Here is a 14177-nt window from a genome sequence, read left to right on the forward strand (position 1 = left end):
TGTGGAACTGAAATGACAACTTCTATGTTCATCAGTATGGCTAAACAACCCCCATGCTATGGAATGTTCTATAGCAGTAAACAAGGTGAATCTTTATGTACTGGTATGGAAAATGCTCCATGATTTATTGTTAGTTACCAAAAAGAAAAGAGAGCAAGTTGCAAACAATCTAATTGTATAACATTTTATCATTTAGAAAAAGACAACAGCTACATGTTTCAAAACACATATATGTAAATAGAGGAAAAGGCCTGGAATGTTACACATCTGATAACAGCAGATACCTCAGACAGAGTAAGGTTGTGGATATTATCAAACGGATTTAGCTTTATCTAGAATATTGGAACTTTTTTCAAGATTACATTTGTGTATCGTGCTCCAGTGGTTAAGACTTTGTGCTCCCAATGCAGGGGGCGCGAGTTCCATCCCTGGTTGGGGAACTAAAATCCTGCATGCTACACAGCGTTGCCTTAAAAAAAAAAAATTACATTTGTGTATTATTTGTGTAATTAAACCGTTTTAAGCAAATTTCTATTTCTACCAATTTCTCTGCTACCTGAACACTGAACTGTTCTTAAAGGGAAGGAAAATAGACCTTTCCCTGGTACTGCCAGTAGGTTTATCTTCTAAGCATAGACACCAGACTCTCCCTATGCCTCATAAAAAATGTAGGGAGGGCTTCCCTGGTGGCGCAGTGGTTGAGAGTCCGCCTTCCGATGCAGGGAACACGGGTTCGTGCCCCGGTCCGGGAAGATCCCACATGCCGCGGAGCGGCTGGGCCCGTGAGCCATGGCCGCTGAGCCTGAGCGTCCGGAGCCTGTGCTCCGCAACGGGAGAGGCCACAGCAGTGAGAGGCCCGCGTACCGCAAAAAAAAAAAAAGCCCTGGCTGTCATAGCCAGGGCCTTCACGAGAACCTTCTGTGAAGCAAGGCCAGGCGTCGATTTCGTGAGAGAGGCGACTGATACCACGTTTAAGAAAAGTGCGCTCACCTCAGTAAAACTGGGAAAAGAAAGTGCTCTAAGGACCGTGCATATTTCTATGGGACTGGAAAGTACCGAGAGGGAAGTGAGGAGCGCCGATACCTGCGCGAGTTTCTTTAATTCAGAAAAAAAGGAAAGTGCACAAGCTTTAATGGAGGAGAAACAGGAGGTGGTGCATCTGTGCTTAACCAATTACAGCTTCACAAATATTAAAAGCGTCTCTTGTGTGTAGCGATTTGCAGTTTGGAATATTCCTTCTCATACAAATTAAAGAGTCCAGGCCAACTTCTGCCACGAACACAAGCATTATCTCCGACCCGTCAGCGAATCTCTCTCCTTTGGTGGCTTTAGTTTCCGCAAAGAAACAAAGGGGGGTTGAGATGGACTGAGCCAGAAGCGCAGCCATTCTCTGATTTCCAGCCAAAGCCAATACCGACCAACAAGCGAGCGCCTCTTCCGCGTGGCTGCGGAGGGGATACCGATCTTTCCTGCTCCTCGGCCGGAGCTCCCAGGTGACCAGAAGAATAGGGCCGAGCGCGGGACCGCCCGTGCGCCGACTCGCTCTAGGGACCGGTCACTCCCGACCCGGGGAGTCAGACATCCAGCGCCGCGGCCGGAAAAGTCCCGCGAGCGCACCGGGACTGACGCTGGGCCGCGTGACGTGGCCCAATCCACGGCCAGCATCGGCGGTTTTCCTCCAACTGGTTGACTGGCCCCTCCGCTGCCTCCCCGGGAGCGGCCGGAGACAGAGGAGGGGGCGGGCCTAGGACGTGGCCCAATGGGGACGCGCGCCGCGGCGGCTGGGGGCGGGGCCGGGCCCACGGCGCAGGGCCGGGCGGCGGAGGCTCCAATGAGCGCACGCCGCGTCCGGGGCCGGCTGGTTCGCTGGACTGCGCCGGGAGGTTGGTGGCTAATGTAACAGTTTGCAAACCGAGGGGAGTTGTGAAGGGCGCGGGCTTGAGGGGCCCGCTGCTGGCCTCGTGGGTCCATCGGCCGCCGCGTTTGTCCCAGAGCTGGGACCACAGGAGCGGAGGCAGGAGGTAGCGAGGGTGGGGATGGCGATGGGGACCGGCCATCCCTCCTAGAGGAGGCAGCGTGCTAGCTCCGGGGGCGGGTCGGTAGTGGGAGTGAGGGCCGCACGAACGCCGGTGCGCTTGGCCCTGCATCTCGGTCCCCCGGGCGCCCCCACGTCTTAGGGGTGGGCCGGAACCCGTTTCCGGGAGTGAGAGCCGCCGTCTTCGGCTGGTGAGGCTTAGGTGTACTTAGGGGGTGTCGGGGTACTCGGTACCCAACGGCGCGGAACCTTACCGTTCCAGGCACAGCGTCTGAGTAGGCAGCGGGGCCTGGTATGGGATGGAGAAGGGGAGCGGGCGGGAAAACCCGAAGGGATGCTGAGGAGGAGACAGGCCCTTCTTCCATCCCAGCCTCCCCCAACGTCACCATCTCTCAGTTCCCGTCCTGGTCCGGCCCGGCTTTCCCCGCCAGCAGGGGAGCTCCAGGTGTAGGAAGGTAGTTGAGCCCTGGGCGGGGATCCCTGGCCGCACCCCAGGTGTCTTGACAGCAGGGACAGTGCTGGGGTGCGCCAGTTGCTGCCTATGCTGTGGACGGAAGGCCCTGGTCTCCTTTCTCCTGTCCTCTTACGTTTATTTAGGGATGTGGTGGCCGGCGGCCAGGATCTCTGCTGTTTCACCTGGGCCTTTGTGTGGGTACTTCTGAGGATGCTGAGAGTGCTTGGTTCGCCTTGGGAGGGAGGGGATGGGATGTAGACTGCTCTGCCCTGGGTGAGGAGGGAGTAGGTATGGATCTTAAAGCTTCTCTGTTCTGGATGAGGTTCTGCCTCCTTCACTCAGGGCATCCAGTTACAAGTGTTGTTTTTCTCCTCCCGCAGAGACACAATGGCAGCCACCGTCAGGAGGCAGAGGCCGAGGAGGCTAGCCTGTTGGGCCTTGATGACTGTGCTCTTGGCAGACCTGTTGGCACTGAGTGGTGTGTACCCCAACAGAGGCATCAAAAGAAATATAAACGAGTGAATGTTGTAAGGCAGAAAGAAGCTGGTGGTGGGAAACTCTGGAGTCTTAGGTTGCCAGACCCAGACCTTTTTCTTTGTCCATTGCTGTCTTACTTTCTCCATGGAAAGCAGTGTGCTTTGATTAGCGGGGCCTCAGGAAGTGGGGGAAGAGGGGCTAATTGACATCTCTGTTTCCCCTTCAGACACGCTGGCAGTGATGTCTGTGGACCTGGGCAGTGAGTCAATGAAGGTGGCCATTGTCAAGCCTGGAGTGCCCATGGAGATTGTCTTGAACAAGTGAGGGCAGCCACAGGGTCGGGTGGGGAAAGGGAGTCTGCACCCCAAGCCACAGTGTGTTTTTCGTAGTGCCCTCGGCAGACTTTGGTGTCTGCACGATTGATTGTATGTGGGGTGTTGAGGCTCCTGAGAGCACACCCTGCTGTAGACACCTGGTCCCATTGTCTCTTTTCCACAGGGAATCCCGGAGGAAAACCCCAGTGACTGTGACCCTGAAAGAAAATGAAAGATTCTTTGGAGACAGTGCAGCAAGCATGGTGAGCTAGCAGCCCGCCCCCTTCCCAGAAGCAGTGGGAAGAGGAGAGGAGGTAACAGACCCCAGAGTCTGTTCCCTGATCGAGCTCTGAGGTAGGAGGTAGGTGATGGCCAGCTTGGGAGCCTAATACTCTGCTTCTTCTCTACCTCCTCTCAGGCCATCAAGAATCCAAAGGCTACGCTGCGATACTTTCAGCACCTCCTGGGGAAGCAGGAGAATAACCCCCACGTGGCCCTTTACAGAGCTCGTTTCCCCGAGCATGAGCTGGGCTTCGACCCACAGAGGCAGACTGTGTACTTCCAAATCAGCCCGTGAGCGCCCCGCGGGGATGGGCGGGCTCAGCGGGCCTGATGGGGTCCCCGTTGGCATGTACTCACCATTGTCCTTGCCTCGATGCCTGGCTTTCCTTGCCTCTAACTGCTTCCTTCCCCCAGGCAGCTGCAGTTCTCACCTGAGGAGGTCCTCAGCATGCTTCTCAATTACTCCCGTTCTCTGGCTGAAGATTTTGCAGGTGAGCGGCCAAGATGGGGCCAGTGGTAGCCAGGTTCCCTAGGGACTCAAACAGAGGTAGTTTTGCGTCCCAGGGAATATTTGGCAGCGTCTGATGACATTTTTGCTTGTCACAACTGGGGAGCTACTGCTACTGGCATCTACCAAGTAGAAGCCAGGGGTGCTGCCAGACATCCTAGACTGCACAGTCCCGCCCCCCAAACCAAAGAATTATCTGGCCCAGAGACTTGCCTGGCAGTCCAGTGGTTAAGACTCCATGCTTCTACTGCAGGGGGCACGGGTTTGATCCCTGGCGGGGGAACTAAGGTCCTGCATGCCGCACAGTGCCACCAAGAAAAAAAGAGAATTATCTGGCTCAAAACATCAATTGTGCTGAGACTGGGAAACCCTCCTCTAAGGTATGAACCTGGTGGGAACTCTGTTCTGTTGTCCCCTGTAGAGCAACCCATCAAGGATGCAGTGATCACCGTGCCAGCCTTCTTCAATCAGGCTGAGCGCCGAGCTGTGCTGCAGGCTGCGCGCATGGCTGGCCTCAAAGTGCTGCAGCTCATCAACGACAACACTGCCACTGCCCTCAGCTATGGTGTCTTCCGCCGGAAAGATATCAACAGCACTGCCCAGGTGAGCCAGGGAGGAACTGCTGACCAGATTTGCAGGGTGGCTGAGTCTGATGATTGAGGCCATTTGGCTCATTTTGCACCTTGTTTCCGTGGCTGGCCCTTGACAAACTGAGGCAACAGCCCTCAGCCCCTTTTGGAGCTGTTTGGCTTTCACTTGAGAGTTGGTACAGCCCCTTGCAGGCAGGGAGGCAGGCACCCTGGAGTTAAATAAGGTTCCTGTGACAATGGCCTTGATGTCTCTACAGAATATCATGTTCTATGACATGGGCGCAGGCAGCACTGTGTGCACCATCGTGACCTACCAGACGGTGAAGACTAAGGACGCAGGGATGCAGCCACAGCTGCAGATCCGGGGAGTGGGGTAAGTGGGTGCTGGGAGGAGGGCTGCTTGCTGAGATACCCTCGGGTCAGGGGTTTCTTCTCAGAGGGGCAGCTGCCTCACTTTCCTGCTCCCTGCAGGAAAGCTTTCCTGGTTAAAGCATCAGTCATCATAGGGTACCTCTCCCGAAGAGCAAGGGGTAGATGGAAATTGGGGGAGGACAGTTTGGGAAGATTGAAGGGCAGGGAACATTCCAAGCTGCTTCTGAGGAAATCCACAAGGCCATAGGCCATATGTGGAGTGTCAGATTCAATTATTTTTTTGTTCTTGTCATTCCCAGTTTAATTATCACTGGCGTTATCTTATTTCACGAACCCATTCTTTCCTGTCCATCTTTACTGCTTCTATGCTAGTCCAAACCACCATTGCCTCTTACCTGCAGAATTGAAGATCTCCCTGCTGCCAGTCTGCCCTCCTTCCAGTTCTTTTCTCCGCATCTCAGCCAGAGGGTTCTTTTCAAAATGCCAACCTGACTGTATCTCGTTTCTTTAAAAACCCTACAGTGGCTTCAAACCTTTGCCTTGGCCTATGAGGCTGTGCCTCTGTGCTCCCGGGCTCCTCCTGCTTGGCTCTGACCCTGAAGCTCTTGCTCTTTGAGCTCCAGCCATCCCTGCCCTCCATGGAACTTACACGCTGCACTCTCTCTCACCTCAGTTTTTATGAATGCTTTTCCTTCTGTTTAGAATGTTGTTTCCTCTTCACCTAGTTAATCTCAACTCATCCTTTAGGTTTCAGCTCAAGCATCACTTATTCACAGAACTTTTCCTGACTTCTCTAAATAGCTGAAATTTTCCATGTATATGTTTAGTGGCGTTGTTTGTCTCTCTGTTATAACACATAGGTTGGTTAAAATTTCACATTTATTACGATTATCTGGTTGCTGGATTATAAACTCTTTGACAACAGGGGGCTTGTCTTGTCTTTTTCTTCTCACAGTTGAATCTCCAGAGACAAATACATTGTTTGATGCCCAGTAGGTACAGTTGAATGAGTGGGCAGATGCCTGTCGCTGTGAGGTGTCAGCCATGTGGGTGAAGGCCAGGTTCTGTGCAGATGAAGGAGCTCTGTGTGTTCCTCATGCTTTTCCCTGTTCCGTTTCCTGCACAGGTTTGACCGCACCCTGGGGGGCCTGGAGATGGAGCTCCGGCTGCGTGAGCACCTGGCCGGGATTTTCAACGAGCAGCGCAAGGGCGAGAGAGCGAAGGACGTGCGGGAGAACCCCCGCGCTATGGCCAAGCTGCTGCGTGAGGCCAATCGACTCAAGACCATCCTGAGTGCCAATGCCGATCACATGGCCCAGGTGCTCACATGTGGCTGCTTGAGGGCAAATATTCCCCACCCAGAGGGTGGAGGATCACGCCACCCTGAGCTAGACTCCTTGTGCCTGGTGTGGCCCATCCCTTCTTCCTGTGCTTCCTTCCATCCTCCCAAAGTGCTGTTCCCTTTGTGTCTGACCTGCTCACTCAGAGAGCAGGACCTGGGTGAGAACTCTGACCCTCCTCATCCTCCCGCAGATCGAGGGCCTGATGGACGATGTGGATTTCAAGGCGAAGGTGACTCGGGCAGAGTTTGAAGAGCTGTGTGCAGACCTGTTTGAGCGGGTGCCTGGGCCCGTGCAGCAGGCCCTGCAGAGTGCCGAGATGAAGCTGGTGAGGGGGTCATCGAGGAGGGCATGGCGGGGAGGCAGGTGGGATAGAAAGTGATGAGGTGGCAGGAAGGAGGGAGCGGGAACGTCAGGGAGGAGTTGGTGCTGAGGAGGAGGGTTAACTCGTGCTGACCCATCCATCTCCCATTCTTTCTCCCCCTGCAGGATGAGATTGAGCAGGTCATCCTAGTGGGTGGGGCCACTCGGGTGCCCAAAGTTCAGGAGGTGCTGCTGAAGGCTGTGGGCAAGTGAGTGTGGGGGGCTGGAGGGCTGAGGGGGGGCGGGCCAGGCTGGGAGCTGCAGGTGGATGGTGCTGAGGCTTGGGATGCTCACAGGGAGGAGCTGGGCAAGAACATCAACGCTGATGAAGCCGCCGCCATGGGGGCTGTGTACCAGGCAGCGGCGCTCAGCAAAGCCTTCAAAGTGAAGCCGTTTGTTGTCCGAGACGCGGCCATCTACCCCATCCTGGTGAGTAAGCCTGTCTGATGGGGTGACAGGCTCCCTTTACCTCTCCCAGGGCCGTCTCCCCTGCCTCCTCTAGACTGTCCGTCTGTCTTCCTGCCATTGGTGTTCCCCGCCCTTCTTCCCCGAGACCCTCTGCTTCTCCAGTGTACCTCCCCTCTGCCTGCCGCGTAGGTGGAGTTCACGAGGGAAGTGGAGGAGGAGCCTGGAGTTCGCAGCCTGAAGCACAATAAGCGCGTCCTCTTCTGCCGGATGGGGCCCTACCCTCAACGCAAAGTCATCACCTTTAACCGCTACAACCATGACTTCAACTTCCACATCAACTATGGTGACCTGAGCTTCCTGGGGCCTGAGGATCTTCGGTGAGGGGGTGGGGCAGGGAGAGGGCTCCAGGGAGGGAGGGTTTGGGGTCTGAGGGTGACACAGGGGAAGCAGGCTGTGGGCCTGGGCTTGGGGTTGGGCTGAGCTTCTCCTCCGGGAGGAGCTTCCATCCTGAGGGTGTCCTCGGGGAGGGCCCCGCATCTCGTGCTGGGAGGCTGTGTAGGCTAGAGCTGGGGGGGCTCCCCTTAACGGCTCTCTCCTCCCCACCCAGGGTATTTGGCTCCCAGAATCTGACCACGGTGAAGCTAAAAGGTGTGGGTGAGAGCTTCAAGAGGTATCCCGACTATGAGTCAAAGGGTATCAAGGCTCATTTCAACCTGGATGAGAGTGGCGTGCTCAGCCTAGACAGGGTGAGTGCAGGAGGCCCCGTGTGCAGGGCGGGGGCCCAGGCCCCAGCAGCCTTTTCCAGAGCAGTTCCTCATGGTATTAGAACGTGATAAACGAAATGGGTTCTGGAGTTGGGTAAACCTTAGGTTAAACAAAGCTAACCAGGGACCTGGTATGGGCCATCTCAGAGCCTGTAAATGCTCGCGGATGTTACAAGTTTCAGGATCTGTAGAATGATTGAGGAACCTGTTTTTAAAGAACGGTTCTGGGGGTTAATATCTTTTAGAACATACTGGGGCAGTAACGGCCCATTCGGTTGAGTGGAGAAGTGTGAGGGTGGGCGGAGGAGGAGCTATGGTCCCCTCCTGAAAGGGCTCATAATCAACAGGGCTGGCGGTGACTCCATCCAAGAGCCCGTAGAAGGAGGCAGGTGAGAGAACAGGCTGGCACACCTGGAAGTCACTTGGACTTGCCTAAGCAGTCACCCGCCAGGCAGGATGTTTGCGGGGAAAAGGTGGCTTAGCGTGTGCATTTCTTCCCCTCGGATCCCTGTCTTCAGGTGGAGTCTGTGTTTGAGACGCTGGTGGAGGACAGCCCAGAAGAGGAATCTACTCTGACCAGTAAGATGAGTGTGCACACACGTGTATGTGTTTGTGTGTCTTCGAGAGGGTGTACTTGTGTGCATTTCGGGGAGGTGGGCGGGCCATGCCCTTAGGGTTGGGGGTGGAGTCAATGCTGTGGTCCCCTTTAAGTCTTTGGGTTTTCTTCTTTCTAGAACTTGGCAATACCATCTCCAGCCTGTTTGGAGGTGGCACCACACAAGATACTAAAGAGAATGGTACTGACACTGTCCAGGTAAGGCCAGGATGGAGCCAAGGGAGCATGGAGGATGGTGTGTGGGACCAGGCGGAGGCAGCAGGGACAGGGGGTTGGAGTGGGCATCTCAGCTGCCTAGGATGTGATAGACCTACCCCTCCTGTCAGCCCAGGCCGAGTTCACCACACCCTCCTCTGGACTCTGAGCCGTCCCTGTGCTTGAGCTCCAAGGCCCACCCTCATCTCCAAATGCTTTTCCTTTGTCCAGCTAGACTGCTGCAGTCCAGATGCCTGCTGCCAATTTCCATTCAGTCGTCCTCTGTCTCCCCCAAGCTGTGTCATGGGCGGTGAGCCCCTCAAAGCAGAGCCATGGGGACCTGGCATTGCCGAGCCAGTCCTGATCCATAGGCTCTGCTAGTGACTATTGTGGGTGGGCGTGTCTGTGATTGTTTCCCAGGAGGAGGAGGAGGGGCCTGCTGAGGGGAGCAAGGCTGAGCCTGGAGAGCAAGCAGAGCCCAGGGAGGAAGCTGAGGCCCCAACAGAGGACACCTCTCCACCCCCGCCCCCTGAGTCTAAGGGGGATGCAGCCCCTGAGGGAGAAAAGGCCACAGAGAAAGACAACGGGGAAAAGCCCGAGGCCCAGGTGAGCTCTAGGCAGAGTGAGGCCAGCCTGGACCCAGCGGTTAATGGGACAGGTGCCAGCTTTGCTTCTTGGCCCCCAGAGCCCTGTCTGTGGAGGGTAGAAGGGCCAACACTTTCCCTGACATCTTGGTCTCTTCACCCCAGAAGCCAAGTGAGAAGGGTGAGGCAGGGGCTGAGGGTGTCCCTCCAGCCCCGGAGGAAGAAAAGCAGCAGAAGCCGGCCCGGAAGCAGAGAATGGTGGAGGAGATCGGGGTGGAGCTGGTAGTCCTGGACCTGCCTGACTTGCACCAGGATGAGCTGGCCCGCTCGGCCCAGAAGTGAGTAAAGGCTGCGAGTGCGCGGAGGGTGCCCAGGTTGTGGAATGGAGCCCCTCATGCCTGCCGCCCCTGTCCACAGACTCCAGGACCTGACGCTCCGGGACTTAGAGAAGCAGGAACGGGAAAAAGCAGCCAATAGCTTGGAAGCATTCATCTTTGAGACACAGGTTGGTCGGGTGGGAAGCACACCTGCCCCAGGCCCTGTGTCTGGGGCTGGGGAGCAGGGCCCCCTCCCTGCTCCACGAGCCTTGTCCCCAGGGCCTGCTGCATGCTTGTGCTCTTGTGCACCTCCCCAGGACAAGCTGTACCAGCCTGAGTATCAGGAAGTGTCTACCGAGGAGCAGCGTGAGGACATCTCTGGGAGACTCCATGCCACGTCCACCTGGCTGGAGGATGAGGGCTTTGGGGCCACCACAGTGGTGAGGGACCTCCCAGGACATGGCGGGCCGGATGGGAAAGGGAGGAGGGTGTGAGGCCATAACGAAGGATGCAGGGCTGGCTCCAGGGCTGACATGTCATCCCCTCAACCCTCTGCCCTCTCCCTTCTCCACATCCATCAGATGTTGAAGGAGAAGCTGGCCGAGCTGAGGAAGCTGTGCCAAGGCTTGTTTTTTCGGGTGGAAGAGCGCAAGAAGTGGCCCGAACGGCTGTCTGCCCTCGATAACCTCCTCAACCATTCCAGCATGTTCCTCACGTGAGCGGCCCCTTCGCTTTTCTTCCTCATTCAGTCCCTCCCTGTCCCTCCTGCACTGATGGTCTCCTCTCTGGCTGCAGGGGGGCCCGGCTCATCCCAGAGATGGACCAGATCTTCACGGAGGTGGAGATGACAACGTTAGAGAAAGTCATCAACGAGACCTGGGTAATCCCCGTGTAAATACTTAACTGGAGACTTACCTGGTGAGGTGGGCTGTCCTAGGCAGCGTGGGAGATGCAGAGAAACGGAGAGCTGGCAGCCTCTGCGTCCGGGCTTGGCAGCTAATCCGGAAGGCATAAGATGGTTGCATTTGAGGCCGTGTCGGATTAGTCCCAGACTAGGGTCATAGCCATGAGTCATCAACCAGACGAGTGACAGAGCCCATCCCCATGAGGTTAGAGAAAGCTGCTTTGAGGAGCTGGGACTTGAGCTGGATGCAGAAAGTGGGCCAGGGTTTGGGGAGGTGAGAATGACTTGTCATGAGAAGCAGAAACTGTTTTGGATGTGGGGACCTTTTTTTTTTGAACCAGAGCTCAGAAGTGGAGAGATAAGGAGAAAATTATTCAGAGGTTCAGCTGTAGTTAGTCCATAGTAATAGGATGTAAGCCAGAAACGTGTAGTTTGGGACTCCCATGTGGAGAGTCTCGAATGCCATTCTGAGGGGTCTGCTTACTTCTGGGGCTGACGGCCACGGGCAGCAGTGATTTGGGGTCTGAGGGAAGAGCCTGAGGTTGGTTGAGGGGTGTATTTCACCTGGGACAGAGGCGTCTGTCATCTCCGTGGCTGGCTCTGAGCCTGTCCTCACCCACAGGCCTGGAAGAATGCAACCGTGGCCGAGCAGGCCAAGCTTCCTGCCACAGAGAAGCCCGTGTTGCTCTCAAAAGACGTCGAGGCCAAGATGATGGCCCTGGACCGAGAGGTGCAGTATCTGCTCAATAAGGCCAAGTTTGCCAAGCCCCGGCCCCGGCCCAAGGACAAGAATGGGACCCGGGCAGAGCCTCCCCTCAATGCCAGTGCCAGTGACCAGGGGGACAAGGTCATCCCTCCAGCAGGTGAGGGCAGGGTGCCTGGTTCCAGGTGCTACTGGGCAGCAAGAAGCTTTCCTTTCCCTCCTGGGACTACATTTTCCTCCTGGTTTCCCTCCAGGCCAGACTGAAGATGCAAAGCCCATCTCAGAGCCTGAGCAAGAGACTCGTGAGTTGGGGGAAACTGATTGGGAATACGGGCATCACTTAGCCGAGGGGTTGGCAAACTGGCAGGTACAGCCTCTTTGCAGACGGCCTGTGAGCTATGAATGGCCTTAGAAGGTTATTTCCAAAAACGAAATATGGAAAGAGACCTAGTGTGGCTCACAAATCCTAAAATATTTACTATCTGGCTCTTTGCAGAAAAAGTTTGCCATCCCCTCCGTTAGCCCCTTCCTTCCTTTGCAGACACTAACCCATTCCTTCCCGAAAGCAGGATCTGAACCGGCAGATTCTGAACCTCTGGAGTTAGGGGGTCCCGCAGCAGGTGAGGGCAGAGTGGGAGATGGGGGGTACTGGGAAGCCTAGCAGGGTCTGGGGGGAGATGCCTGCCCAGAACTGGGCCTGTTACCTCCATCTCACTTGCTTTTGTTCCTTTGCTCTCCCCCAACTCCCACCAGAATCTGAACAGAAGGAGCAGCCTACAGGACAGAAGCCAACTTTGAAGAATGATGAACTATAACCCCCGCCTCCCAGTTCCCCACTCGTCCCCGCCCCCTTCTCTTACCACCTCTATTTATTAAACACCAAGGGCTGGGGGAGGGGTTGGTCCTGCCCTCAGAGGCTTAAGTTCCTCTTCTCTCACCTGTGATTGGAGGTGTGGAGAAGGGGGAGGAAGGGACAGCTCACCAGTTCTCCTGGAGTAGTTCTGTGGTTAAAACTGAAATTGTTCCGTTCCCCAATCCCACCTTCTGGTTCCCTACCCATCCAGGCCCTAGTTTGGGAAAAATCACTATTAGGTCTTAATTCTTCGCCTGTGGGTAGGTAGGTGAGAGGATGGCCATCGGTAGTTGGTTGACAGACCTGGTAGTGGGAAGGGTGTCCTGGCTTATTAGAGGGTCTCCAGTGTTTTCTGGTCATCCTTCCCTCCCTCCCTCCTCCACCACGAGATCAATGCCACACAGGCCAGTGTCTGCAGAGCCTTGGTTACCAGGTTTGATTTCTGAGCGCCTGTCTGTGCTCTTGCTTCCTCCAGAGTTTTTTCTCTAAAAACCCCCACCCCCATGCCTCCTCCCCATGGGTCTCCTTGGCTTCCTCTTGCAAGTTGGGCAGTCCTCTGCCTCTAGGCCAGAGCCCTTCCATCTGGACTGCCTAAGTCAATCTAGGTCGACTCCCACCCACGCGTACAACCCCCGGTGGCCAGAGTAGGCAGGGAGAAAGTGAAGAAGGGAATCCAGCTGCCTCTCCAGGGAGGGAGATGTGTGAAAACCCTGTAGCTCCCCAGCCTGTGGACTCTTGGGCCTAGGAAAGCTGTGTGCAGTGGCTGGCACAGGATGCCAGCGTCCTGCAAGCACTGTTGAAAACTGCATCTTCCTAGTAGCCTGGTACTCCATGGCCCTTTGACTTCCTGCCCCCATTCTCTCCGCTTCTGTTCTGCCCTCTCAGACAGAGCCTTTCCCTCACTTCCTGGCCCCCTGGGCTGACCAAAATGTGCTTTCTACTGTGAGCCCCTGTCCTAAGACCCCGGGGGCAGGAGAGACCATGGCGTGAATGTAAAAATGCCACCTCGCTCTGTTGGAGGCAGGCCTTGTAGGGGGAAGGAAGAGGGTACAGGCTGGCCTTTCTTATTAATGTGTTGCTCTGCTGGGATGGGGGCCCTTTACCCACCACACTGGTGTTGGGCAGCCTGCCCTCCAGGATCCCATCTGTAGCAGGGGCCAGGGCTGCCACCCCAACTCCCAGGACAAGGGGGAGCCTGCTTGTGTCTGTCTCTTGTGTTTTTTTCCTCTTTTTTTTTCTTTTTTTTGCCACATTGGCAGAAATGTGACCCAAGTGTCCTACCCTGTCCTGTATGTTTGAGTTGTTTCACTAGCAGTTGAGGCTGGTTGGACAGCTTTGAGTCAAGTTGTACTTTGCTCCATTGTTAATTGACAAAAAGCTGTTTCAATAAAATATTTTCTACAGTTTTTTGTGCTGTGAATTTTTAAAAATATGTTTATTTCTTGAATATAAATAATGCATGTTTATAATGGAAAATTTGGAAGGTAGAAGTTTGAATAACAAAATTGCCTATAATACTACCACCAAAACATTAACATTTTAGACTTAGTTGAGATTCACGTATGTAATTTTTCTTCATGAGAACAAAACTGTGGTTTTATTTTTCCCCTGACATCATTTGGATCCCTATATTCCAGCTATTTTTAGGTAATAATCCATTTTTAAGGTAACATCCTCATTTTACAAATAAGAAATCAACAGTTCATAGAAGTTCAGAGGTCCAAGGAATCAGAGGTATTAGGTGACTCAGCTAGGTTTGAACTTAATTCTGACCCAATAACCCTTTCGTTATTACCCTGATACAAGAATGTGTTGCCAGAACTTCATTACTCGTAGCACAGTTAATTTGGGTTGTTCATCAGTTGTAATGGAGCCATGTTTTACCAAAGGAAAATCACTGTAATCATTAATTATTATTAACAATGGCCTCAGTCTTTTTTTTTGGTTGCACCGGGTCTTAGTTGAGGCAGGTGGGCTCCTTAGTTGTGCAAACTCTTAGTTGTGGCATGCACGTGGGATCTAGTTCCCTGACCAGGGTTTGAACCTGGGTCCCCTGTATTGGGAGCGTGGGGTCTTATCCACTGTGCCACCAGGGAAG

The 14177-nt window shown here is 54.6% G+C and overlaps 1 protein-coding gene across 2 annotated transcripts; it reads left to right on the forward strand.

Annotated features, from left to right (window-relative positions):
* The first annotated feature begins 1834 nt into the window (after positions 1–1834).
* Positions 1835–13485, forward strand: HYOU1 (hypoxia up-regulated 1). Of its 2 annotated transcripts, none has more exons than XM_007456293.1 (26): positions 1835–1883; positions 2870–2967; positions 3193–3286; positions 3465–3543; positions 3699–3853; positions 3977–4053; positions 4492–4673; positions 4918–5033; positions 6159–6351; positions 6566–6700; positions 6862–6944; positions 7032–7164; positions 7333–7520; positions 7751–7889; positions 8426–8486; positions 8642–8721; positions 9139–9324; positions 9468–9640; positions 9720–9807; positions 9937–10059; positions 10201–10334; positions 10415–10499; positions 11146–11386; positions 11481–11528; positions 11796–11846; positions 11980–13485. In XM_007456293.1, the coding sequence occupies exons 2-26, from the start codon at positions 2877–2879 to the stop codon at positions 12039–12041; spliced, it is 2997 nt and encodes a 998-aa protein (XP_007456355.1). In that variant the 5' UTR covers positions 1835–1883; positions 2870–2876; the 3' UTR covers positions 12042–13485. The 2 variants fall into 2 exon arrangements, with proteins under 2 accessions (XP_007456355.1, XP_007456354.1); XM_007456292.1 differs by lacking the exon at positions 1835–1883 and adding an exon at positions 1905–2021.
* Positions 13486–14177: the final 692 nt, after the last annotated feature.

Source organism: Lipotes vexillifer, unplaced genomic scaffold, assembly GCF_000442215.2.
Source record: "Lipotes vexillifer unplaced genomic scaffold, Lipotes_vexillifer_v1.1 scaffold753, whole genome shotgun sequence".
Classification (NCBI taxonomy): Eukaryota; Metazoa; Chordata; class Mammalia; order Artiodactyla; family Lipotidae; genus Lipotes; species Lipotes vexillifer.